The 27,100-nt window shown below is 36.7% G+C and overlaps 1 protein-coding gene across 5 annotated transcripts in view; it reads left to right on the top strand.

Moving 5' to 3' along the window:
- Positions 1 to 2,732: 2,732 nt before the first annotated feature.
- SPAST (spastin) overlaps positions 2,733 to 27,100 on the top strand; it is a 37,397-nt gene continuing 13,029 nt past the window's right edge. Inside the window, exons 1-9 of one of the 5 annotated variants that reach the window (XM_062572102.1) lie at positions 2,734 to 3,348; positions 6,528 to 6,611; positions 7,857 to 7,940; positions 13,292 to 13,387; positions 19,936 to 20,123; positions 21,144 to 21,277; positions 21,593 to 21,686; positions 24,607 to 24,681; positions 26,722 to 26,793. In XM_062572102.1, coding sequence (XP_062428086.1) covers positions 2,949 to 3,348; positions 6,528 to 6,611; positions 7,857 to 7,940; positions 13,292 to 13,387; positions 19,936 to 20,123; positions 21,144 to 21,277; positions 21,593 to 21,686; positions 24,607 to 24,681; positions 26,722 to 26,793 — 1,227 coding nt within the window. In that variant the 5' untranslated portion in view covers positions 2,734 to 2,948. Of the gene's footprint in view, positions 3,349 to 6,524; positions 6,612 to 7,856; positions 7,941 to 13,291; positions 13,388 to 19,935; positions 20,124 to 21,143; positions 21,278 to 21,592; positions 21,687 to 24,606; positions 24,682 to 26,721; positions 26,794 to 27,100 lie in introns of all 5 variants that reach the window. The other 4 variants (XM_062572101.1, XM_062572104.1, XM_062572103.1 and 1 more) reach the window with 4 other exon arrangements.

Here is a 27,100-nt window from a genome sequence, read left to right as displayed (position 1 = left end):
TCTTCTACCCTCCAATTTTTCATCATGTTTTCTAAAATGTTAATGCTAAAATTATATGTACTATACGTGAATTTGCTGTAGCAATGGCTACAGAGCTAGAATAATCCTCTTGACCCTAATCCCCCATTTATACATACTGTATTATGTTAGGTTTTTGCTAGAATACTGTCTTGGGAGTTTCCTAGGTTTACATTTTGTGAAAAGGTAAGTTGTGAGTCAATGTAGTTGCCTCTTCCTAATTCCTACGATCTTGCTGCTCACATTTGTAATTGTTTTGCTAAGATACTGTGTTTTTATGTCCTGTATTTTATAAGTCTTCAAGAAGAAGTAAAATGACATTTTTTTTTAATGCGTTAATTTTATGCCAGGTTATCAGGTGGAATAGTTTATGGACAGATGCAATGAATACCACAGCCAGCTTAAAACAGCAGGGGAGGGTGATTAAACTGACTCACAGATCACTAAAATATTTCATAGTGACAAGTCTTGAATCAATTCTATAGATTCTCACCAAAAACACTAACAAGTCCTCACAACTCCTGACTGATGTCTTAAACTGTTTTGGCTTAGCATGATATTAATCCCCTAATACGTGCATTGTTTGTTACTACATAATTTTACATTTTATTGCCATAACATAGTCAAATGCTTTTCACAAATATTATGTTTTAATATATTTTTTTCAATTAAAGGAATGGAATAGCTTGAGTAGTCAGGATTGTTTGAAACTTAATGCCCATGAACTCTTCTTAATGCCATTAATATTTTTCTTCACTTAATGAATTATTTATTCCTCCACTAGCTTTTTCTATTCGTTGGCATGGTGTGATACTGTAAATGGCAGGGAGATAATACAGACAGTACAGACTAAATGAGCAATTTGTAGTCACATGGTTTATTCCGAATGACGTTTTTGAATGCTACATTATAACTGTTTTAGATTTCTTTGCTATTTCCAAATTCATTAAATTTCAACATCAGTAGACCTTTATGTCAGATTTTTTTTAAGGCCAGTTAAGTATATTCAGCAGTTGAATATTTCTTTAATTTATGAATAGATTGCAAAATATTTGATCATGTTTTTACAATAAGCACATCATTCTGTTTTTCAAATACAGAAGAAAAATATTTAATGAACCGTGCTGCATTGTTTGTGTCACAGTTTTACTGTCTTTGTCTAATAACAGTTCTGGCTTGTGAAATTTAATATGATTATAAGATCTTGTATTTTATATGGTAATAAAACTAATTCTTATTTTTGTAGTTAAAAGAAAACCGCTCTTCTGTCATTTAAGAAAAAAAAGCATATTGGGGAAGATGTCTTTACTAGAAACAACTATATGTGGCATAAGCAAAATAGAAAAAAAATGTAGAGTGATGCTAATGATAAATTAGGAAAAGAAGACTAAACATTTGGGACAATAGTGATTTCAATTTGGCATGTCCTTTTAATTAAAACCAATTTCACCTCCCTCCCAGTACTTTACTATAAAATGGGGAAGCTGGCTGATGCACTGAATTGATAGTATCTTTCTATGCTTTTGAGACAGTCTAGATTGCTATACAGAGTTACAGGGCGAAGGAGAAGGTGATATTTGATAATATAAAAGAAGTAACACAGTATTTTATTTGCAGAACTCTGAGCATGTGATAAGTTTGTTTTTTTTTCTTTTTTCTTTTTTTTTTTTTTTTAATGCTATAGCATTGGCTATCAGTAGCAAACCTAGGAACAGAACTTGAGAATCCTGGTAGATACATGTCTGTCCTTGTTCATAGCACCAACATATTTGACAACTGTTGAGGTAACAAAAGGAGTACAAAGCTGGAGGCTCTCTCCCATCAGGAGAGATTCAGAGAGGTAATTATTATAGCTGGGTAAATAATTGATGAAGGTGACCGTGACAGCAGGGTATTCATATTTGTCATGAGGATGGAGCAAGAATAAGATTTTTTTTTCCAGTTGTCCTATCTATAATGTATGTTCAATTGTGTTAGTTTCTTCCATGTAAAGGGACAAAGTCTGTCATTAGAATTACTTAAATCTGGAGTAGACAAAAGTACTTCAGCATATTCTCTAGGGGACAAATCTGCAGTGGCAGGAAAATGGAAAAAGTAACCTGCTAGCTATTACATGTCTCTAATTGAGGGGCCTTTAATTTTGACAAAAAGGAAATTACAAAGAACCCTGCTAATCTGAATCTAAAATTGATTGCAAATGGAAAGCTGTATGATTTGTTTATATTTTATTTTGCCTGCCGTGTGATTCACAAGCGCAGTTAGAATAATTCATTATTTAAATTATTCATCGTGTTTCCACCTATTGCGTTCCGCCGCACTGAACCCTAACGGACTCAATTAGTGCTGGAACAGTTGGCCGCCGTCCTCGGCGAGCTCTCAAGCGGTAAGCGCCGTGCCCCGCAGCGCTGCAGAGCCGCCCCGCCGAGGGACGCCCTCTGGGCTCGCTCGGCCCAGGACGGGACACACGCCCCGCTGGGCGCTGACCGTTAACGGCCGCCCGCTCGCCCCGCCCCACTGACGGCAGAGCCCGCCGCCGCGCCTACATTTCCCAGTGTGCCCCGCGGGGGGGGGGAGGAGGTACGGCTCCCGACAGGCCGCGCGGAAGGAAGCGCTAAGGCGTCGCGCTGTTCCCGCCGCGCGCTGCCCGCCGGCCGGCCGGCCCGTGGGGCGGGGCGGGGCACGCCGGGAGCTGTAGTAGGCGGCGGCGGCGGCGGCGGCGGCGGCCCCGCCTCCTATTGTCGCGTTCGCCGCGGCGCGTCAACAATAGCGGCGCCGGGGGCGGCTACGTTCGCTCGTACCCAGCAACCGCCGCTGTGCCCGCTCCTCCTCCCCCCTCCCAACGCCGCGGGGCCGAGCGAAAGGGGCGTCGCCGCCGCCGCCATGGCCGTTTGTTGTCAGTCAGCGGCAGCGGGTTATGGCGACGGCGGTGAATGAATTCTCCGGGCGGCCGAGGGAAAAAGAAGGGCTCAGCCGGCTCCAGCTCCTCGCCCCCGGCCGCCGGGACCACCCCCTCCGCGCCGCCCGGGCCGGCTCCCCCCGGGCCGCCGGCGGCGGCGGCTGCGTCCCCGCACAAGCGGAACCTGTACTACTTCTCGTACCCGCTCTTCGCCGCCTTCGCCCTGCTCCGCTTCGTCGCCTTCCAGCTGGGGCTGCTCTTCGCCTGGCTCTGCGAGCGCCTCTCCCGCGGCGCCCTCATGGCCGCCAAGGGCAGCAGGGCCGCGGCCGGCGGGGCGCCCGAGCCCGGCGGGGCGCCCGAGACGGTGCGGGCCTGCCACAAGCGGGCCTTCGAGTGCATCTCCATGGCGCTGCGCATCGACGAGGACGAGAGAGGTAGGGGAGCCGCGGCGGCGTGTCGGGCGGGGGCCTGCTCGCCGGCTCTAGGGCGCTTCCTTTTATCTGCCGGTGTCTTGGGGCGCCCCTGCAAGAAACACGGGTTTAAAAGACTCCGCATGGCCCGGCCGCCCCTCCCGCTGGCTCGGCGCTGGGCCCGTCTCCGGCGTCGCTCCTTGAGCAGACGGAGTGCAGGCTTGATGGGAAGGCTGCGGCCCGAGCAGCGTTTTGGATGCAAAGCAAGCCTTCGTTTTTTTAGTTCAGTAGTTCTAGATTAAAATTTTAATTCCCGGGCCTGGGTAAACTGGTTAAGAACGACGGGTGTGTGCGTGTGTGTGTGTGTAACTAGATTTCAGTTTAACCAGGCCACCTGGTCAGCGCGGAACAATAATGCAAGTGCATCCTTCAGTGTACTGTCTTACAAATTATGCAAGTGTTTCAGTGAGTCCTCTGGAAGCTTGGCTCACAGTCTGCCCACGTTGCGTCATCTGACATTTAAGGAAAGAAGTATTCTTATCTTAGAAGCTGCTTTTTTAATGCTGTTTTTTCTTAAACTTTCTGGCACATTTACTTCTAAAAATATGGCTATGCGATTAGTGGGATTTAGGATGGGTGTTTGGGGCTTGACCAAGTAAAATGCAGGAATGAAGGGGATTTTTTGTTCGTTTTCGAATCCTCTAGACAAAAACAATAAGAACAATCGCTAGCGCGTTTGATTTAGCCATTTGGTCAAAATGCAGCAGCACAATTCAGTCACTGTTTGAAAGGTAGCTTTTTGAGACTGTTCTGGGTTTTAAACTTCCCTGTAAACATGTGTATATTTCCTCACATATGCCCTAATATTCAATTGAGCTTTAATGGAAGTGGTATCCTAGAGAAGGAGGTTAAAAAGATACGGGGGATAGAGCTTCTGTAGAAGCCACATGGTGAGTGCATCATAAAGCTTTGCATTGACAGTTTGGGAGTGGCAGTGGTTAGCTCTGGAAAAAACATGTGCAGCAGGGTTAGATCAGAAAAGATGTACAATGCAAGACATTTCAAGGGCTACAGGAGCAAAGAGAAAAAACTTAAGGCTCGAGGTAGCTTAAGACCTTAGTGGTGGTGGTGATTGCACTAAGGCATAGCTAAATTTTAAATTAGCAGGTGTCTGTTATGCCGTGCTTGAAAGTTAAATCTTGAAATCTTGATTTGTGTCATCTTGTGAGATTTCTTTTTTTTTTTTTAATTTTATTTACTTTTGCTGTTTTTTGGAGTTGTCCCATTAGTTATACAAGGTGAACATGTGGTAAGGAAAAAGAACCTTGCTGCTAATACAGGCAGCGGCAAAGTTGTTAAAACTCTGCAACTGTAATATTCATTTTGCTGGGAAGAAACTAGCTTTATTTTAATTCATAGATTTATTATTAGCTAATTTCTCTTCTTTGGTCATAGCACTAGAATGCATTCATACCTCTGAATGTATGTTATTTATTTTTTTTTAGTAATTTTGAATAGAAAGCAATATATTAAGCATAGCATACAAAATGGTTGGTTTTTCTGAAGTATCTAATATCCTGCTAATTATGTGGAGTTCTTGCCATTTTGGAAGCTGTGTGCTTCAGTAATTATGATAATACCTGTAATGTTAATTTTCATGTTCCTAAATTGTTATGGCAACTCATGTTCATTTTTGATATCTTCAAAATCCAGCTTAATACCTCATTTTTCTGAGAAGGCAAGCCAATGATTTCTGAAGAGTGTGTGGATTTTCCTTTTTTTTTGTATTTTTAAACTCCTAGAGACTGAAAACTAGTAAGTTACTTTATGCACATTGAAAGCACTGTTTTTGCCAACAGGTCTGGTGTATTGCTTTTAAAACTACTCTAATTAGAAGATGGGAGTGGAGTTTTATTAAAATGTTTGGCATGATTGCAACTACTCTTCATAATTCTATAGGCAAAGCTGACTTGAATCATTTTTAATTTGATTTGTAATAGCTGTAAGCAGTATTAGACTTGCACTGAAGTTGAAATTGTTTCTGTAGGTGACAGGGACGAGGTGAAGTTTAAAGAAAAAGAAGGCTATGGGGACGATCAAAGTTGCTCAGCTTCCATTATTTCATTTATATAGTGTTGTCCTTAACAAACAGGTTTGAATGCAGAAGAAACAGTTGCTCATAACTGGCACTTACAAATAGTTTTGTGGAACTTGCTCATCTGAAACTAGGCTGACAATAGCTGAAGATCTTGTTCTGAGCATCTTTTAGCAATAGTAGCTTGTTAGTGCTTGCCAGTTTAAATTAGAATACCTGTTGCTCTATATTCCTCTGTGGAAGGGGATTCTTAGTGTAATATACCTAATTTTTTTGAAAGTATATTTCAATGTGCAATGAAGTATCTTCTGGATGCAGAGTATCTACAGAAGGGGAGAGAGATGACGTAGATCTAAGTATCTTCCCATATCTTTAATTTGCTAACGTGGTATCACACAGTCTAGAGTAGGTATGGGTATGTCCATTGTTTTATTTGCTGTAATGTCCATTTATGAAGTTTTGCATTGTGGTGTACTCTCCATTCTGCATGCATTGTGCTTCCTGCAAAGGCTGACATACATCTGCAATACTGAAGAGTCATGATATGATGAACAATCAGGGAAATATACCTATGAAAAACAAGCTGATACCATACAGAAGTTAGCTAAAGATGGAACACTGCAAAAGTTGATTGTTAGAGGAAAAGATGTCTCTCATTGCACTCATGCAGCATCTTAGACACATTGCTTTTCTTCTTGAATTGCCATGTTCCTAGTGTTACATCAGTATTGGATGTTATTGGAAGATTCAGAGGAATATTTTGATTTGGTATGCTAAAAGAAAAATGGTTGATTTCCATTTTTCTACTGAGAATCTGTGTAGTTTAGAGCTTTCTAAGGGAAGTGATCTCTTCAGGGTGGTTGGAGAAGTATTCTTAAAACAGGCAAAAGTGATTTGAGGCTGGTGTAATAGTTATTTTTCATGGAAGAGCTTATTTGAAACTGAGTAGAAATTAAGTTGACAGTGTCCCTTTAAGTGTTTCTTTAAATCATAGTTTTGTGCAAATATATGTTCCATCCTCTTACTTGTTGTATGCGGTGTTATATGGAACCATTCCTAAACATTAATTCATTACAGAAAATAATGGGTTCACTTCCTTTTTAAGCAGGACAAAAGGAACAAGCTGTTGAATGGTATAAGAAGGGAATTGAAGAACTGGAAAAAGGAATAGCTGTCGTAGTTATTGGTCAAGGTAAGCCAGTTTTGAGTGTTGTGGAAAAGATTTACCGTATTGATCGATACTGGTTTATGGCTTTCTTGAAGTGAGGAATCAGTAGTCCTGAATATGTGGTGTGGTTCTTATTCTTGTTTGAGCTGTAGGTAGGCACTGGTCCATTTCTTTGTTCTACTTTAATGTTGAAAGTGGTAGCATTTACAAGTCTTGCTTCAAATATTTTCAGGCTCTCCAAAATCATAAGCGGTTTGTGAAAGTTTCTCAGTAAGCTAGCTAACTTCTTAGTATTTTGGCATTCCCATGATGCAAGTTCCAGTTTGATTTGCTAAAGTTGAGTCATGGATTAGTTTGTGTCCTTGAGGCTGCAGAATTTTGTATACCCTTCAGTATGAACAAACAAACAAAAACTTTTGGAGTCATCTAGTATTGTTTCAGAATAGCTTATACCAAAATATATGAATACTTCCAACAAAAGAAAAAAGCTGCCTATTTTATAGGGAAGCATTTTAAGCTCTAGTGTAGAAGCAGATACGTACTGTGGAGAAATTTTTGTAGTGAAGGGGTTACAGAGAATCTCTGTCCTCAAAACATTTTTACAAAAAAATAAAAATAAAAATCCCCCAAACCTTACATCTGGAACTTCTTTTCCAGGTTGATATTTTGTTTCTCTACTATGTTTTGAAAATTTTATGGATAGTATATATTGACATGTTACTTCTATAACAACAGCCTGTCTGAATGAGCATATTTTTAAAAAAAAGTTTGACTTGCACAGACATTGTTTGTAGGAAGTAATATTACTGTCTATAATTCCACATGTTTTGAAATGTAAAGGGACACAGTCAACTGAATTTAAATCTATTAATTTTGCTGAAGTAAATTTTCTGAACTGTACTTGCCTCTCACTCACTTTTCAAGCTTTTAAAAAGTCTCTCTTACTTGACAACTGTTTACAAAAATGCAAAAAAAAAGAAAAAAGAGTAGGTATTAGGCTAGCAGGAGATGTTGGAGGATATGCAAAACAATGCATTGCTCAAATTGCTTGGTCTATACAGTCAATGTTTTAAAGCAAATAGTGACAGCTAATTTCATAATCTTGATTAAATAGAAAGCCTTAGGATTTTTTTTTTGCAATGAAGTTCCTTGGTGATGAGGGTAGATAAGGGGTGGGAGGAAGAGGAGGGAAGGCTGGATGATGGTATTCTAGCACTCTGAAATTTTAATTTGCCAAATTCTGATTTAATATTGATTTTTCTTTGTAAGGTGATCAGTGTGAACGGGCTCGACGTCTGCAGTCTAAAATGATGACAAATTTGGCAATGGCCAAGGATCGCTTGCAGCTTTTAGGTACCAGTTACTATTCATGACTTTGGAAAGTTTGTCATTATTTGCACAACTTCACGTAATACATTCTTTCAAAATATTACTTTGCAGTTTTCAAAGGGAAGGAATCGCTGTCTGTGTAGGGTCTATTAAGTTTGGTTATAGCAGTGTGTAATATTTTTCAATGTTGCTGTTGGCTTTTGAAGCCAGAATTTCATGATTCACTTCCCTATGTCTTGAAAAAGTTGTTGTAAAAGTAACTGTGAAGTCTGTATATTGTAGCATGCTTGACTTAGCAAACTGAGGTAGCCTGGTCTATGTTGGAATTAATTTAGAATTTCTGTGTTAATTTTAGTACAACTTAAGTGTTAACTATCAGCAATGCATCATAAGTGTGCCTATTATAAGTGTAATTATTTACTGTTAATTCTGCTAACAAATTTCTTGGTTATTGGCATGTATTGCAACAGTTGCTCAACATTATGTAGACCATAAGATTGTGAAATCTGAATTCTTGCAGTCTTTATCTAGTCATGTTCTATTTTAAGACTAGCAGGTAAGATGACTTCTTTTCAGAAGCGTAATGTTGTATAGTTTTAACTCTATCAAAATTATTTTTTTTATCTGAGTTCTTAATGCCCTTAAAACAGGGAACTTGGGGAAGGCATTTTACTGGGCATGATAAACTCCAAGTACATGTGTTGGTTCTCCCCTAAAGAGCAATAAATATCCCTGTGTCCACTTTGATGACTGAGCTGGAAACAGTTCTAAAGTTCTCAGGTTAGAATGCACGACACAAAGCTGTGGGCTTTTTGAGGTGGCTTTTTGTTTGCTTGCTTTGTTTTATTTTGACTTCTGTATGTGCTGCTTCAATCTTGCATTGTGTTTAGAGTGCTACTAAGTTCACCCTAGGATCGTATAAAGCAGTCAGGAAAACTAACATTTATTTCCCCTGCTATGCCTAGTGATTCTTAGGTCTTAATCAGTGATTGACAGGGAAGTTATGATGGCTGTGAGAAAGTGAATCCCTTTGGTTTTCCTGAAGTTCTTCATGTCCTTAGCTATTTTTGTTAGCATGTGAAGGGAACGTGGGGTGGAACAGGCTTCCAGCCTCTATCTTTTAGTATAGCTTTTTTGTGGTAGAATCTCAGTATTTTGAGAGAAGATATTTTTCTGCTTGCTGTGGTCTGGGCTGACTCCTAGAGGGTATCTAAACTGAAGAACGAAAGTGATTACATGCTGTCATTGACAAGATATGGCCTGTTGTTGACCTTCTAATTATAACAAGTAACTAGGATTTTTTTTTCAATGTTACTGGTCTCTAAAGGCCTTGTAGTAGCAATGTCTATAGTAATTTTGTGGGTAGTGCTTCACCTTTATCTCGCTGTAGTAGCACTTGTGGATGAGTTGTTTACCTGCTATGTACTGATTGAGAAGATAAAAAGGGTGAAAACTGCAGAAGCACTAAAGTTGAAATCAAGCTAGTACATTCCACTTTAATACTGTAATGCGTGATCATTCAATTACTTTGAAGTAATTGAAGTGACATTAGAAATTATGTGAATTTAATACTTCAGAATACAGGTTATTCTATAACCTTTATTCTAGGTTTTTGTTCAACTTACCAGTAAGAATCTGCCTCAAATGATGTAATTGAGAGCAAAATCAGGATAGGAAGGAGCAAGTGAAATACATATTTTCTCTTTATGAAAGATAATGAGGTTCTTCAGAGAAATGTTAAATTGACTTAATCCCTGCAAGCTTGAATTGTTACGAATCTATTTGAGCAATGTTTGTTAAACCATACAGCCCACTTTAAACCATTTAAAGCACCTTTTTTGTTACTTCACATGTCATTTTATACAGATCCTTTGGAAATTTTAGGTAATTCAGAGTTGTATTGCATGTTCTGCGATTTTAAAGATGGCTCTTAACTTGCGACCTGTAGTAACAGAGATAGTTGGAGTTTAAGTGGCATATAGATACTTTTCTAGATCAACTAAATCTGAGGCTTTTGAAGTGGCTGCAAATTTTTAAAATAGTTTGCCTCTGAATCCAACTCTTGATGTCAAGGAATAAGGTTTTGGAGAGAGAAGAAGTGTTCTTATTACCCTGTGGTATTTCCCCATTTCTAAGGGAAAATAGGTAAGTCATTCATTGTGAGATAAAATGGACTTAAAATAGGTAATAATATCTAATACTTCATCCTGTTTGTTAGGCTAATACATGACTGCAGATTGCCTAACTGAAATTCCATCCAGTCAAGCAAGTAACGTTGGTAATAAGTAGAAAATGAAAATTAAATTGCATGAATTATAACTATTCCTTAAAAGTACTGAGCACTTGGAGGTGTTGCCTTTTAATTTTTGACCAGGAAGATACAGCTACTTACCTTGAATATTGACTTTGCTATTTTGATCCCTGTTTTCATCTTGAGTCTAAATTGCTGTATTGTATTCTATTTAAAGGTATACTGTGACATTACTTGGAAGCTGAAGTTATTCCAGATATGCTTCAGAGCACCTCAAGCTGACTTGATCATTTTGGCAGTCCAGTGACAATACTGAGTTATGCTAGCTGTCCAGGCGTTTTGAAATTCTGCTATTCTGAATTGGCAATGCCCCTATTTTGGTAAGGGATGGATGTCCTGAGATTTAGGGAGTGTTAGCTGTGCACAGTTATTCAGATGAGGGGATAAATCTTGCTCTGGTGGTCTTTATACACCTGATCTCTGCAGTGATGGCATGGATAATTGATCACTCATGTGAGAACCATCGTATTTGGGGTATTTAGAATCACAGGAGATCCTTTTTCTTTTTTTTTTCCTTTTTTTTTTTTTTTAATACAGTCAAAACATAAAACCTCAAGCAATGTCCAGTGCAATGCTTTTTTGTTCTAATACTATGTAGGTTCTATTACAATCTGAGTTTTCCCATTTCACAGGCACTTTCTGTAGGTGGGTAGATTTTTTTTTGTCAGCACAAGTGCCTTTCCATTCCTACATGTAGCTTCAGTATTTTGGTTGAAAGAGGCTTACATGCACACAATTCAAGTATCTCTCACCAGTATCCTCTTTGGTAATGATTCTGCCTAGGCTGGGGCATGGGGATTCAGTGGACACACATTGGAATTCTCTTATTTTCTTGGAGGTGGTGGTGTTCTGCTTCAGGTTTGTGTTCAGAGGTAACTTTTTTTAAGTCAAGTTACCTTCTAGTCAAATCTAGTATTACCTAAATGAGCAGACAGCTACCATGGTGTTTATTCAATAGGTTGGTGGCGAAGTTAAAATTTCAGTGAACTGTGGCAGTAATTGCAGCTTCTGTAAGATTTATGTTAATGTTGTATCATCATGGAGAAAAAAGGAATGAGAGTCTGTATTTTTTTTTCCTGGAGATGTAGGATGAAAGCATTTAAATAGAAGGAGATAGGATGTCCTGTTAATTCCCTGGGATAGTATTTAATACATTTATTTTCTTTAGCTCAAAGGACTGTACAGTTACACTTCTTAAGAAAAGTGGTGTATTTGCATTATGTAATTTTATGTGCCATATTACAATGGCATGTTAATATGTAACATGATGGGAGGACATTGTAAATTGAAACTGGACAACAGTTGCATTACACAGATCTATGGATTTCTCTGCAGTTTTGGAGGTCCTGAGTATGTGGAACTGTCATGGAATTATAAGAATTGATCATTTTGGTAAAACCTTAGACTCAATCTGTAGTATTGAAGCAAATAGCATTTCTAGAATTCCACCCAAGCCTATTTACTGATGACACTAGAGTTTTTTGTAAAATTCAGAAAGGCTATCCAAAATTTAACAGATTATGTAGTGTTTTATCAAGTCTTTGAATATTCATTTTGCTTTCCGAGCTTCTCTGTGTAGTTTCCTTTCAAGCTGCATACACTGGGCAGGGACTGGAATGTTCTGCCACCACCTGCAGCAGTGCTTTAGTGTTATTCTTATGGGCGGTCATACTAACGGGACTTTTCTTAAACATAAAGTTGCAGAACTAGTGCTTGTTCGCAGACTACTCTTGCGTGAGTCCGATTTTTAATTTTATTGTGTTCAGTTTAAAACTAAGATAGTCTAGGGTGCACACATGCTAATTGAACTTCAGATTGTCATGCTTGCCTAGTTAGTTTTCACTCTAAACTGCATCTAGTTCAATTTGGACATTATTAAATCATCATTTAAAGCACAAGGTGTGAAAACACTTTTGGGGGAAGCTAAGCTATGAGTGTTCAAGAGCAGATGGAGGAAAGAAATGAAGCAGGAAGATGAGAAAAAGAATTGTAACATGCTAAATAAATGGAACTAATGAAGTATTTTAAGCTTAATGGTTGTCTGATCTGTAAGCTCTGAATGGTGCTCTTTGCTTAAGTCGAGGTATATGTGGACTTATCTAGATTTTAAAGAGAATTAAGCTTTTCTTGCAGTATGTGCTTTTATGTTGCCAGAGATGGTCTCTCCTCTACTTGGTCACCTGTTCCCCTGCAGCTTCTTGGTTACTGTTATTAAAAAAATTGAGGCAAGTGTGACAACATACAGCTTACTTCCTTAGAAAAGGTAGATTTATATTGGAGGGGGTGGGAGGAAAATGAATATGGGAGAGGTTGTAAAGGGCCTCAAAAGTGAGGCCTAGAGGTTTTTAACTACTATGAACAGTAGAGAATGAAGAATTCTGAGACTTAATTCTTTTTTTTTTTTTTTAATGGTTTGAGGCCTTACTTCTCTCTGATTTGTGTTTTTGCTAGTTTAACATAACTTCTTAAAGTTGATTTCTTTCTCCTTCATTTTTAATCTTATAAATTTTGTATTGAGATGCTACCAAGTTAATCTTTTAGAGAACACAGTTTGCATGACAATTTTGTAGACTTACTTTCTAGGAAATAGTATTTAGAAATATTGATTTTTTTTTGAAAGACATCTCACTAATGTCTAAGTGAGGTCTTGCTTGAGTAGATGAGGTGTTTGTAAAATACCTGCTGTTGGTCAAAAGTTACACCTCATGGAGGACTTTGAGATATGAATTATATACACAAACCTTCTAATTGCACTGAATTAATCTTGTCCATTGCTTTTAGGAAATAACTGCAATCACGAGCCTGGAAAAATTGTTTTAACTAACTGTCATAAATGGCTAGCTTTAAAGCTGTTTAGTCATGTATATACTTGTAGAATTTTCTTATAAGTTTCTTAAAGATGTAGATTAGATAGAAATATTCCTTTTATCTTTAACCCTATATCATGTAGATTAAAGCCAAAGTAGACTTTTGAGTGTTAAAGGTACATAAACTTTCTTGGTTCATTTTTGTTTTTTATTTGTTTATTTGTCCTTTTCCCTCCCCCCTTCTGTCTACTGCATAGAGAAGCTGCAGGCAGTTTTGCAAATTTCCAAGCCGCAAATGGAGGTCTATAATGACAGTACTAACCTGGCATGCCGCAATGGACATCTCCAGTCAGGTGGGTTTGGTTTCACCAGTGCCTAACTATTAAGGGGATGTCTTTCAGTTTCTGGTCTATTACAAGGAAAAGTATGCAATGCTGTGTTCTGACCCCAGAAACTCTCTTTTTTTTTTTAAGAAAACTCATATTTTATTTCATCTTTCTGTTTTTAAAGACTTTATATAAAATACATTCCATCTTTTCTGTGGCTTTGGTAACATTGTTTTATTTTGTAGCATGCGTTTCAATCTTAAAACAACTCTCCTTGTTCCTTATTAAATCATATATTGGAATCCAAAGCTATTTACTAAGACAGTATTTTAGCAAATGCTTCTCATGTTATGTTCTTAAAGGAATTAAATTATAATTGTTTTAGCAATGTCAAAAATCAAAGGCACCAGCAAGTTACCTTTACTCTTAGTAACAGGTTTTCTATTACGCCTACATAAATGGTTCTTCCTTTCCAACGTTGTGAGAGTGAATATGCACTTGCATTAAGTTGCTTTACATTTCTTTTTTCTTTTAACTCTGAAAAAAGATACACAATTAAAACAAAGGGGGAAACAATCTTTTTTGGACAAGAAGCAAGAATGTTTTTATCCTCTCCCAAGAGCCTATATCGAGAATATTGAAATGTAAGAAGTAAGCTTATTGTTTATCTGTACATAAGAGTAAAATTATTACTGTGAAGTTTGAATCATCTTCAAGGAATGTTTTAAAGTAGCAGTAAGCTCTTGGCACAGCTGTGATCTCAGCTGCTAATTCATACAATTGATTCTAATTATACTAAGTACTTTTGAGAGTTAAGAAGCAGTGGAGTTCACAAAGCTGCTCAGTAAAGAACAGTGTTCAGTTTTTTAGAGTAACTAAACTTGAAACTTAGTGTAAACTACATGCCTTTGATTTTTCAGCTTCATTTCTAGTTCTGAAGGTATCTTTCTCCTTTCTGATAGATGGCAAGTTAAACTAGTGAGGCAATGTTTTGTTAGGCACTTTAATCATTACTAGTAAAGTTTAGTTTGCATTTGTAGCTAAAATGGCTATTGAAGATAAAGTTCAGACTGCTTAGAAACTTGCTTTAGAATGAGCCAGTGCAACTCCTGTATTTTCACCTAGTTGGCTAACTGAAGATTGAATGAGTACACACATTCACAAAAGTGGATAAGGTGCTCCATTTGATTCAGTATGAACAGCTTTTCCTTTAAACCCTTCTCTCCTGGCTTTATTTGTACTGTTTTCTTCCCATCTCTTCTTGGAAATGGATGATACAGGCAAAGGTTAGGTGGAACTTTTGTTCCTCTTAAATCTATCAGTAACTTTAGTTAATTAAATCTGTCAATAGCAAAGCATAAAAAGAGTATCTATTGGTGTCTACTGGAAATAAAGAAAGGTATTACCATTGTGGTAGGTGTTTTTATTTGTAGAAATTCCTGCAGCAGAAGTGATCGTTGCTGGTAAACTTTTGGAACGTGGTACTGGTGAATTTACCCCTGTAGAGTCATATTCCTGGTGTTTTATAGAAGATAGATGACTGAACCACTTCAGAACTGTGGAGGAAGGAGTGAAGACATAGCTGCAAGAGGCCATCATCTGGGGATGCGTTAAGCTGACAATCTGTCTCTTGCTTTTTGAGAAGATTCTTTCCCCTGCTCCAAGTCTGCCCCTGGAGGAGTTGGAGAAATTAGGAGTTGTGGCAGTTATGTGATGTGGGGCCCTCCTGGGGTAGTGCAGTTCCTAATAAAGGAACTTTTCCTTACCCACCTTGGTGGAGCCTGAAAAGAGGCAGAGAGATTAAAGAGCAGGCAATCAAAAATAGTTAAGTAACAAACTTCTGGTCACTTCGGACAAGACTGTAAGAAGTTTACTCCAATTCTTCCATCAGAAGGTAAATTTCAGATTCATAACAACTTCTGGAAGTCAGAGGTTTACCTGAAATATTGACTCTGCAGCTGTGAGATCCTTGATATTATCAGGAGAGTCAATATATTAACTGTCATGTGAATTTCTTAACGGGGTGTTGCTTTCTCATAGCTTTGGCTTCCCAAAGCTGATGTTCATTTTCTTTCTTGACTTTATTTTGGGGAATATTATTTTTTTAATATCTGTCACTGTTTTCCTCAAAATTGTTTTAGATTAGATGCAAAGCAACTTTCCGGATTTTATTTTCATATGTGCATATTCCCCTTTGCATTGTGTGGATCTATTTTTAATAGATGAGAAAGAAAATGATATTTTTTTGCCAGTTTGCTAAAGTTTGTAGGTTTTTATAAATTTAATTTTTACTGGGCACACAGTAATGGTAGTATTACAGTAGTTCAATTATATCATTTTACCTTCAGCATTAAATCTCGGCATAATACGCAATCAGAGAAAGCCTTATTTGCATTTGCTTACACATTAGTACTATATCATTTTTTTAGCTCAGTTTGCACTTGGAAAGATTTGGCATGTCTCTAATGATAAGAATATCTGTTTGCAAACATTTGACTATTAATCCGGAGATGTGCTGGTATATGTCTTCTTTCCCCTCTTCACCCTCTCCCCCTCTTCTTTGGCATTTTCCGAATGGAAAGAATAAGTAGTAATATCATCCATAAAATGGATGATATTACTACCACATTATGCTGTCAAACACCATAGTTTGACAACAGTAGATGTTTTACTCATGTGGCTCTGTCTGTTCAGAAAGGAAAACGATGTCTCTGATCTGTGTAGCTATGCTTTTCATGCAAAATGCGGAACAGCCTCTTGTTAGTTTCTAAAACTTTCTATAATAGAAAGGACTTATATTCCACTCAGTTCATTCAAGTAATCTGAATATAACCTTTGAAGGAATTATTAATTTGGAGCTATAATGAATGTTGATCCTGAATAACTATTGGTCTTGCAATTGATGGATGTAATTTATTATGTGATATTTACAGGAAATGTATAGCTAAGCAATTTAAAGTTTGTTGTTGTTTTTTTTTTTTTTTTTAATAAAACTGCTTTGACATTTCTAAACTGAAATCCCCTCAGTTTTGGGTCCACATACTGCATACAAAATGACTAAGAATTATTTATATCTGTTATCAGTAGGCATATGTGAGGAATTTCTAAACAATATGCACTGCTGATTTTTAGGTTTTGACAATAAAGCCTGGAAACTCTTCCGCAGCACTGGAACTTCTACTGCTAATTTTATTTATTTATTTATTTATTGATGTTTAAGAAGTTATAAAACAGCATAAACTCTAAGATCGGTCATACTCAGTTTTCAGTGCACAACCCAAAAGATAATCACTTTGTTTTTAGGAATACAATGGATGCTGCTAGAGCTGCATAGTTAAAATGCATGTGAGTAAGGAATTGTTTCCCTGATTTGTTTCGTTATTCCTAGATGCTTAGGCTCATCAAATTTCTCTTCAGGTTGATGAAACCTTCCTTCTTCTACCTTCCTTATTTCATTTTCGTGATATTTAACTGTATTTAAAGACAGTGCTTTTAACACTTCTTTCTGTAATGGAATCTAGAAACAGGCACCTATGTCTGTAACTTATCATAATGTAACCAATAGAAAACCTCAGGCAGAATTTTACTGTCTGCTTAATCGTAATCTGTTTGTGATGTGTATATGCTTAAGTACCAAATTAAAGTTGCAGGGATGCTCTTAGGACCAGATAGCTAGCTATTTTTTGTTTATGTTCCAGTGGTGTTAACTAGAAGCTTTGCAGTAAATCAGTCCAGTCAAGAATTAAGAGAATAAAATCAAAACGACCAAGCCCATATTACTGTTTTCTAGCATGAAGTATATGAGGTAGACTACTGAATTCTTCATTGTCTTGAATATATTTGAAACACCATGGTCTCTTTTGACATTAGCACATCTGCTAGACATTTCCTCAGCATTTTGTATAAAACAGTGAGACACTTGGCAAAGGACTGCTAGAGATATTACGTGAGTTTTGACAACTCATGACAAATTTTCAGTCTTAGGGCTACATAGATGACAAATGTAAAGAGATAAGAAATGTGCGAGTTTTGCATTTATTACAGCAAGATACAAGTTGAAATGAAACAGCAGGGACTGTCATTCTGAATTGAATGAACCATATTTGTGTTTTTAAAAAGATTTTTTTTCATACTTTAAATAGGTGGACTTTAGATAAACTTTCATTTTTAAGTTTGATCAAATTCTTTATAATGTTTGCTTCTTCATTGAGAATTTGTATAATCAGTGAAGTCTTCTTGTTGAGTTGAAACTGAACAACTACATTTAAGAGTAATTTATTTGCACTTCTCTTTCTGTGCTACTCATCAGGATTGACCACAGAGCATACATGAACTTAGTGGTCTTTATTCCTGGAGGTTCAGCTAGACTGAATTGTAATTTGCTTTTTAAACCTTTCTATTTTCCCATTCTATTCTCCCTATACTTCCAGCTTCCTGAAGTATTCCTTACCTGTGTATTTTTATGATACTCTAAATTGCAATGTATGTATGTGCATCCTTCTTAGTAGATAGAGATTATTTTGGAAAAGGCTGATAATTCAGCACCATTTTAGGGCTAAGGAATTGGAAAAAATATTTTGGTTTTTAAAGACTTTCCATTTTGTATTTAAGCCAACCATAAAATTGAGGCTGAAAAATAAAAATTAAATGTTGTATTTTGATTCCAACCTTTTATTCCAACCTTGTAGTTGGATGGCTAGATTTTTTAATAGATTAACATGCTACTTTTTGACTTTGGAAGTTACAAAGTAAACCTAACTTGAAGTTTTTTATTATCATTATCATTTCTGAATTACTATGCAGAAATGTTTAAACCTAATCAGCTCTGATTATCTGAGTGATTTAGTCAGATGGCTCTTTCTTACAAGAAACATTTTACAGCTATGATGCAGTTGCTTGTATTCTTCAAGTTCCCTTGTGTTTTGCATGTTGATAAATCTACACTGTTTATGATGACTCTTGCAGAACTTCTGTAACTTCCTAAAAGGGGTAGCTGTGTGACTGAAGAAAGGCTGCCTACCTATTTTTTTGGAAGCTTATTAGGCAAATTAGTCATCACATAGATAACTGCAAGCTATGTAAGAATTTGCTCCTCATATTTGTAGGATTTTTTTAACATTTAAGGAGTCTTAAAACATGGTAGAAATTCTTTAACCTTTCTAAAGAGTAAAGTAAATATAGATACTAAATTTAGTGATACTGTTTCACTTAAGTATTCCTTCTTGAATTTTTAAACACAACTTTTCAAATGATGACGCTTTCTACTTTTGTGTTTATGAAATTCCACAATTTCATAAAGTAAAAAGGCTTCATAAAAGTTTTAATCTGCTTAAAAATCAGCATTCTCTGGCCCATTGTTTGAGTTGTCTATTTTTAAAATTTTACTGAAAAAACTTGTAGCTGAACTCCAGTCTGAGCTTTCTTAACTCTGAAGCTTTAGCTCTCTACCTAATCAAAAGGCTCCTTAATCCTTTTTGTAAGGATATAAAATAAGGCATTATTTACAGCTTCCATGTCAGCCAACAATACTGTAAAATACAGTCTCCAGGTCTGTATTCGCACAACATACAAACCACTCCGGTGCTGTACTATAATCATTAATTAATGTAACCAACCTGTATGCTTACTAAAGAGTGCTCTTACCTCTAGGCTGTGTCCTGATGCTTTACACTTGCCAGGTCTGAACAAATGAGCTGTATTTCTCCATGTGATCCTTATGGAGAATGTAGAAATCAAGTGTTGCCTACTTCATTTCCTCTTGATCAAAATGGCACTTTTTAGTTTTATCACCTGTGACCACTATGTTAAACTATATCAGTCACCAAACCTGAGACCTTGGTGCTCCAACATGGAGGTGAATTGGAGTAAGTGTGAATGGAACGCTGAGTGTTGTTTGAATTTAATGTTACAATGTTTTAAGACTAGTCTTGAAAATAGGAAGGTAAGCTGCTGCAGAGGTATTCATTCAGAATTTACTTACCCTTTGACATTTCTGAATTGAAACAAAGTTGTAAGTAAAAAGCTTCTGATAGTTCCTTCTAGTTATAACTGTTAGTTTTCCCAAACTAAAATGCCTTAGTAAAGCTTCTATGCATGGAAGATGCTTGATAGATTGTTAGCTAGTGTCCAATGTAGCAGGCCTGCTAACATCACTTAGTGAATGTCTGCTTTGAATTTAGTGTATTGAAATTTGGGTATTTATAATAATAATCATTTTCAGAAGTTCTAGGGAAAATAATCTTTTGGTCTGTGTTCTGTCTGTTCCTCTCAAGTAACAGAAGGTGTTCTTCCCTTATTACAGGATTTGAATTCAACTTTCCAGCACTTCTAAGATAGCTGTAGATTTTGAGAGCTCCTTTCTTTAAAAAAACAAAAATCCTCAAAACTTACTTTAGCTGAAAGCTACAGCTAGTACTTCCTCGAAAGTATTGTAAACCTCCATATAGAACCTATATTCTAATTCTACACTACATGCACAAACAGTGTTACCTTCAGGTTGGAATTGATGCTGAACATAGGAGTGCTAGTTAGTAAGATTGCTAAAAATGTTCTCGTGACATTGGTTTTCTTTGTAGAGAGTGGAGCAGTTCCAAAAAAGAAGGATCCGTTAACACACACGAGTAATTCTCTTCCCCGTTCAAAAACTGTTACAAAAACTGGACCCACAGGCCTTTCAGGTCACCACAGAACACCTAGCTACAGTGGGATATCAGCTTCTTCATTATCTAGACCAGCAACTAATCCTGCAGCTTCAACTCACAAGGTATGCTAAGGGTAGATATACCTGTCTATGCTTGGACGCTTCATGTAAAATCCTGAACAAATTCTGGATTTACTGCATTTACTGTAGTATTGTAGTGGTATGATAACAGAAGTATATGTTTCTGTAATCTTAAAAATCAATTTTAGGCCAATGTACTCTAGACTAAGCTGCAGAGTGAATTTTAGAAACCAGAAGGTGACAAAGATGACATTTAACTATAGTGGTAGTAATAAGCATATAACTTTGTTTTGAAGTCTGCATGGGAAACTGATGAGGACCTAACCAGAGTAAAGGCAAATGTTTTTCCTAGTATATAAACAATGTAGAAGGTAAGTTTTACTCCAGAGCTGTAGAGTTTTTTTCCACATGTCCTTTCACAGTGAAAGTATGTGTGCACAGGTTGCACTGCAACCACATTGGAAGGCTAACTATGGATAGATTGTGATTGAAATATAAAATTAAGTTGTATACTAGTAAGACAGAAAAATGCTGCAATTTTTTTGTTCCTTATTTCCATTCCTCTTTCTGTCTCCCTTTCCCATACTACAGTATAGAAGAACAAAGATGAGAAAATTTGGCAGAGGAAGCATAAAGCAGGAAGAACATAAACTTTGTTAAATGTTATTGTTGCTAAAATATGAGGGCTTTTAAGAGGCCTGTTATCAGAGTATTATAACAGTAGATGTTTTTGCTTATGTTTTGGAAATCTGTGACTGTCTTTTTTGGTGTACACCTTAGTTAAATTAACTTTCTTCTTTATAAAATCTGAGTTCAATATTAAATTGTCTTTTGCTTTTTTTTTTTTTTTTTTTTTTTTTTTTAATACCAGAGCCTAAGATGCTCTACCTGTGGCTGAATATAACAGCATGATTTGTGGTTAAATACAGTGTAAGAATATCTGGTATTTCCTAATACGTTACACTTTACAGGAGAAAATAGAGTTTAGAAGAAATTTTGTTAACAATATGGTTTAAAAGTATCTTTTTTTTTTTGAACCCCCCCCTCCCTCTTCCCCTCAAGGCTGCTCCTAAAAACAGCAGAACAAATAAGCCTTCGACTCCTACCACTGCTGCTCGAAAAAAGAAAGACATGAAGGTATTTAGAAATGTGGACAGTAATCTAGCTAATCTCATCCTGAATGAAATTGTTGATAGGTGAGTCTGAAGAGAAGTAGGTTCTTGTATGCTGATACTCAGATACCTTCTTTAACTCGTTTTTTATTCAATAGTCTTGTTCCTCTCGGAATGAAAATATGCTTTTTTTTTTTAAATTGTTACTTGGCTAATAGAATGAAAAGTCAAATAAAAAAAGCTTATACTGCGAAATATGTAGTATAGCAAACTGTAGTTTGCGCCAAAGTGGTTCTGTATAAATAGTCAAATGCTTTAAATGAGTCAGCTGCAACCAAAAAAAAAAAAAAAAAAGAGTATCTCATTGTTAGACTAATCAGTATTCTATTTCTTTGTTAGTGGGCCAGCTGTCAAATTTGATGATATTGCTGGGCAGGAATTGGCTAAGCAAGCCCTGCAAGAAATTGTTATCCTTCCTTCTCTTAGACCTGAGGTAAGCAATTGAGTATTGTTATTGTTCTGTGATAGAATCAAAGAAATGTATTGTACTTCACACATGAAGTGGTGATTCTTGAATCCTGTCTGTGCTGCTCAGCACTGCTTTCAATAGCTGTGTGGTGATAGCCTTCCTGAAAAAGGACGAAGAACATGTATGTTAAAATGCTACCATGAAATTTTTAGTCTTTTGGTTAATTAATGTAGGATAAAGTAACTGAGGTGGTAGCTTTCTAAATAAATAAATAAAATTGAAAATTACTGAGGCTGACTCTTCCAGATGATAAGCTATTCAGCCAATTTAGATGGATGTTTAAGAGACAAAGCTCAGAACTGAAAGAGTAAAACAGATGAGATTGTATAAGTAAAGTTATGATATGCTCTGATGGAAAATATTAAATGGGTATTGTGGTTACATTCTCTCTGTGAGTGGTATTTAGATATTCTAAACAGTCAGTTCACAACAGGGAAGTTAGTAGTGAACAAGCAAGTTCATTCATATGACATTTGGGGTGAATTTAACCTTTTTGGGGCTTGATGGAAATTGATTATTCAGGCTTCTGCTAGGCTCAGGTCTGGTCTGCATCGCAGTGGGGTTTTATGAGCCACTTGAGGTTTTTTGTTTGTTTGTGTTTTTTAATTAGCTAGCTTCTGAAGATGCTGGTCTTTCTAGAAACCTCTGCAGAAGCTGTATGCAGAGGTGTGTGTGTGTCTGGGATGCTGGCCGGTGATTGGAGTTGCTTTGTGGTATTTCAGTTTCCTTTTAATACAAATTTTGACTCTGAAAGGTGACAGAAAGAATCCCAAATCTGATACAGCATCACAGAAATACTAGGCCTGATGAAAACAAAACTTTGGCATCAAATATGCATGTTTTGGTATTCTCATACAGAAGGAAAATGTCATTCTGATGTTTCAGTGTTATGTTAACGAGTGCTTTAGGATGTCAAGTTTTCTGTTTAGTAACACTTGTTCAATAAACTGTGTGGGAAAGTCCTTGAAGTGTGAGGTTTAGAATAGTTATGACTCTCCCAATAATAGTTGATAGTTACAGTAAGGACTTTTCCTTAATTGTGTAGCTATCAATAGGCATGACCTTGGAATAGTTTGATATATAACAGGAACAGAGAAACCTGCAAAATTTTATACCCTCTTCCTTAGAGGGAAAACATTTTTTTTGTTTGTTTTTTAATATATAAAAGAACATGATGGATGGGGCAACTATAGGGAAATACTTATTCAATTAAATGCTACTTCAGTTGACCATAATGGACTTCTGGGCCTAAAACTTGCATTAAAATAATCTAATTAATGATATTTTTGTAGGAGAGCAAGAATTGAAGTGAATGGAGAGAAATCATTGCTTTAAATGTAATTGCTACTGTTTCAGCAATAAGATGCTAGTAAAATGGTAGCTATTAGTTCAGACCACTTATTAAGTATAATTAGGGTATTAAGAAAAATCTAAAAGCTTTGTCTCAGTAACAAATGGCAGTTGCAGTTAGACTGTTTGGAGAAAGACAGAAGTGAGAGTTTAAGATCTGGTCTGGAATACTTGAAAATGATGAAGCTTCCAAAGAATGATTTCAAACAGGATGAGTCAGGCAGGAGATGTGCATGATAGTGTAACATGGAAGCAGAAACACCTGAGCAGTGTAATTATTTGGGTTAAAATTGTGCAATGAATTTGTAGAGTAAGTAGTATGTATTAGAGCAAAGAATCATGTTGATAACTGTTTTTAGGGATCAAGCCTAACCAAAATGTTGTGAAAGATGAAATACTAGAAAAAATGCAAGTTGATCATCTCATAGACAGGGTAAACTTGAAATGCAGTCATTTCTGATAATAGAATGCCTACTGACAATGGTATTTGAACACACTTTATATCAGTGATTCTTGACTCTACTAATGTTATGCTAAGGAATTATTGGAAGCTAAAATACAGTTCATTATGGACCTCATTCTTACCACTGCAAAACTCTCCAGAAAGTACTAAGTTAAAGCATCAAGGAATAGCAGTCTTTTTAAGTATTGAATGAGAATTTGTAGATTTGGTTGCCATAGTGCCAGATATGATTGGTACAATTTTATACTGTGTCAAAGAAATACAATGCAAAATGAGAGGGAGGAGATCACAAGTGGTAAAAGAGAATTTGGAGGGAGTAGGTGGTGATTAAGTAATATTTCAGATAGTCTTGGAGCAAAACTTAAGTTTCATTGAAAAAAAAAATTCAGGAAGATGGAACTCTTTCATGTGGCGTTAACAGGGGCATTGCTGCTCAGAGTTCTGTCCTACACACATGTGTGCATGTATGCGCTACGTTTTTAACTTGAATTTGATTCTTTAAACCTGACAGACTGGTCTGCCTTTAAGCATGTGTGATGGCATTTTATTCTCCCTTCACAGTACATCTATGCACAGAATGATCGAGACTTAATTAAACTAGTATGTGGGGAAACAATAGTGATGTGCCTTAGCTCAAGTTACTAATAGACAGTATAAATCTCTAAGAGCTTGTACATTTGTAGCCCTGTTTCTATTGCTACCAATGCTATTTAGTGAGCCACAGCTCAATCTTAAGCCATTTTCTTACACAAGTAAATCAAAAAAAAATCTGCTTTTTGTTATTGCTTTTTTTTTTTCTTTCTTTCCTCCTAGAGTAATTTATTTTTCTTCTCTAAGCAGAGCTGGTTGAAGCAGATCATGATTCTAAAACAAGTCAATTAGTGGCTGTTAATGCTGGCAAGGTCTTAGAAGAGATTTTATGATTTCCTTAGTATTTAATAAAAAGCAGAAAAAAAATTCTTAGTTTTACAGAAATTTACTAACATGAGTCCAATTAGTAAGTCCAAGTGTGCACATACCAGGTTTGTAACAGTTTAACTCTTTGAAGGTAATTTATAATGTATTTTTCAGTTATTTACAGGACTTAGAGCTCCTGCACGTGGACTATTGCTGTTTGGCCCACCAGGAAATGGGAAGACAATGTTGGTGAGAAAACTACTGCTTGCATGAGTTGATGGCTATAAATCATAACTGTGAATAGTGGTTTTCAGTCTCTCTGAACAGTGTGTTTCAGCAATGCTTTATGTTGCATAGTTCTGAACAAATGCTAATAAGTAGATGGCTTTTCATACGTAACTATTCTTCAAGCAATTCCTTTTATGGAAGAAGGTGATATTTTTCTGTTTCAATGGAGAAGCTTGCCAGTGCAATGTTTGTACATTATGCTTTAAATGAGGTTGAAGCTATTTTTGGAGCTACCTCCAATGTCTGTGTTTGTTGCAGAGAAGTGTATTATGTATGCACATGTCTGCTCGTACCTTTTTGGTACATTTTTCTTATGTTCTTAAAAGTCTAAAGTGCATTGCAACACAGGAGAATTTTCTTGATTCTGAAGAGTTTGGGATAAGCTTACGGTTGCTTACACTAGGGAATTCCCAACTGTGAAGGGATGAAGGTGACATTGCAACAGTTTTGGTCAGTGACACTGAGATGATATTCTTTAACTGGGCACTTCCAGTCTCTTAACAGTGAAAAGATTCTTGATGATGACTATGGGTGTTGTAATAATGAACCATAAACTCTTCCTGGATTTATGTTAGGATTTCAGTTTAATTTGAAAATACAAAATTATTCTTAACCATAAGTGATTTCTTTTTTTTTGTGGGGGGGGGGGGGGTGGAGAGGAGAGAGTAAACTGCTAAGCTGTTTTTGAATTAATTCTCTTTAATATCACAAATAATGTTATAAAACTTAATTTAAGTAATTTAAGTCCAAGTTCTCTTTCTGGAGAAAGACGTACCATGGCAAATTGTGTGCATCAGCTGTTAATCTAAATAGTCTGCTATCCACTAAAATATGCTGGGAGTGCAGGTGCTTTTTGGAACTGGGGAGGCAGCAAAGCAGCAAGAAAGGGTTTTGCTTTCACACTGTTGTGCAAGAAACAGGTGCTCTAGGACTGTCTGGCTTCTTGTTTTCTCAGCCTGATGTGCCAGGCTCAGGGAACTAGAGTGAAATGGCTGTGCAGCAGCCTGGAGCCTTGTGGTCTTCCTGCATCATGTGACGTGGCTGCAGCTGCACGGTGCCTCGGCTCGAAGGAGAGCTGGGTCGGCTCAGAAGCATGTGAGCTTGAATGCTGCAGATTGTCTGTTAGAGTCATGTTATATCTACTGGAGCATAATGGCTTATCACTAAAACTGATGATCCTCTGGTCATACGTTTTTTTAAAATTATTTCTTAAAGATGATGAAACTGTTATGAGGGTATTCTGTGCAATTACGTGTTTTGACTGAACTGATTCTTTTTCCTAGCTTTTCTCTGGAAACAGCCTTTTTAAAGATAGGGTGAGAAGAAAGGTGGGATTGTTAATGTAGTAGTTGGAACCAACTAAATTATCATTTTAATTGAATTTTAACTGTTTTGAATGTCTGCTCAATCGGTATATTTTTGAGAGGAATTGGAGACTTTTATTCTTCAGTGAGCAATTTATAGTTGGCTATGGAGTTGTGATTAGAAAAACACAGTCTTTAGTGGTTGGACCACTTAACCATTCCCATCTGTAAGCGGCCTGTACAGAAGTTTTCTGTAACATTTACAAACGTTTTCCTTTGAAAGAAAAGGTTTTTTTTCTGTCATCAGCCAGGACATGACTGTCAGCTTCAAAAGCAGAGGTTTGCAGGTCTGAAAATCATAATCTGAAATACCTGGTTGCAAACTAACTCAGCAGTCTTCAGATAGTAATCAGTGAGGAATGCTGTATTCCTCAGTATATGTAACAGAGGTGTGTTTTTGACCTTTGAGTATGGAGGCATATTTCAGTACTGAGTTTAGAATAACTCAGAGGGTATATGGACATTCTATATAGATAGTTTTGATCTAGCTGAACTGTGTCAATGTGTCTGTTTGCTTTTCCACACAATTTGTATTTGTGTGAAATCTACTTTAAGCTCTTTCAAAAGAAAACAACCTATCTTCAGTCTGACATTTTAAAAGTGTGTGTTTATTTATTTATTTATTTTTACTTTCCAGGCCAAAGCAGTTGCTGCAGAATCAAATGCTACCTTCTTTAATATAAGTGCAGCAAGCCTAACTTCAAAATATGTAAGTAGCAGCTGTAAATCACGTTAATCTGAAAACATAAATATTATAATTGGTGCTTGAGAAGATTAAGGACATCTGATGAATCTTTGGTGAACTGGTTGCCCATAATTGTAGAAAAGTCGCTGATGAAGTCAAAATTTTGTGTTTGTGATACCTTAATGTCAAAGGCTTTTTCAATTCCAGATGACCCTACCTGTCACATAGAACAGTGCTTGTCAGTCTTTTCTTCCTTATGAAAAAGTAATGGAAATGGGTGCCTAAACTCCCTCTGAGATATATTATCTATATCTATCTATCTACAGATGTA

Source organism: Rhea pennata, chromosome 3 (assembly GCF_028389875.1).
Source record: "Rhea pennata isolate bPtePen1 chromosome 3, bPtePen1.pri, whole genome shotgun sequence".
Classification (NCBI taxonomy): Eukaryota; Metazoa; Chordata; class Aves; order Rheiformes; family Rheidae; genus Rhea; species Rhea pennata.
Note: the sequence above shows the minus strand (reverse complement) of the source record. Positions and strands in the feature narration are given on the sequence as shown.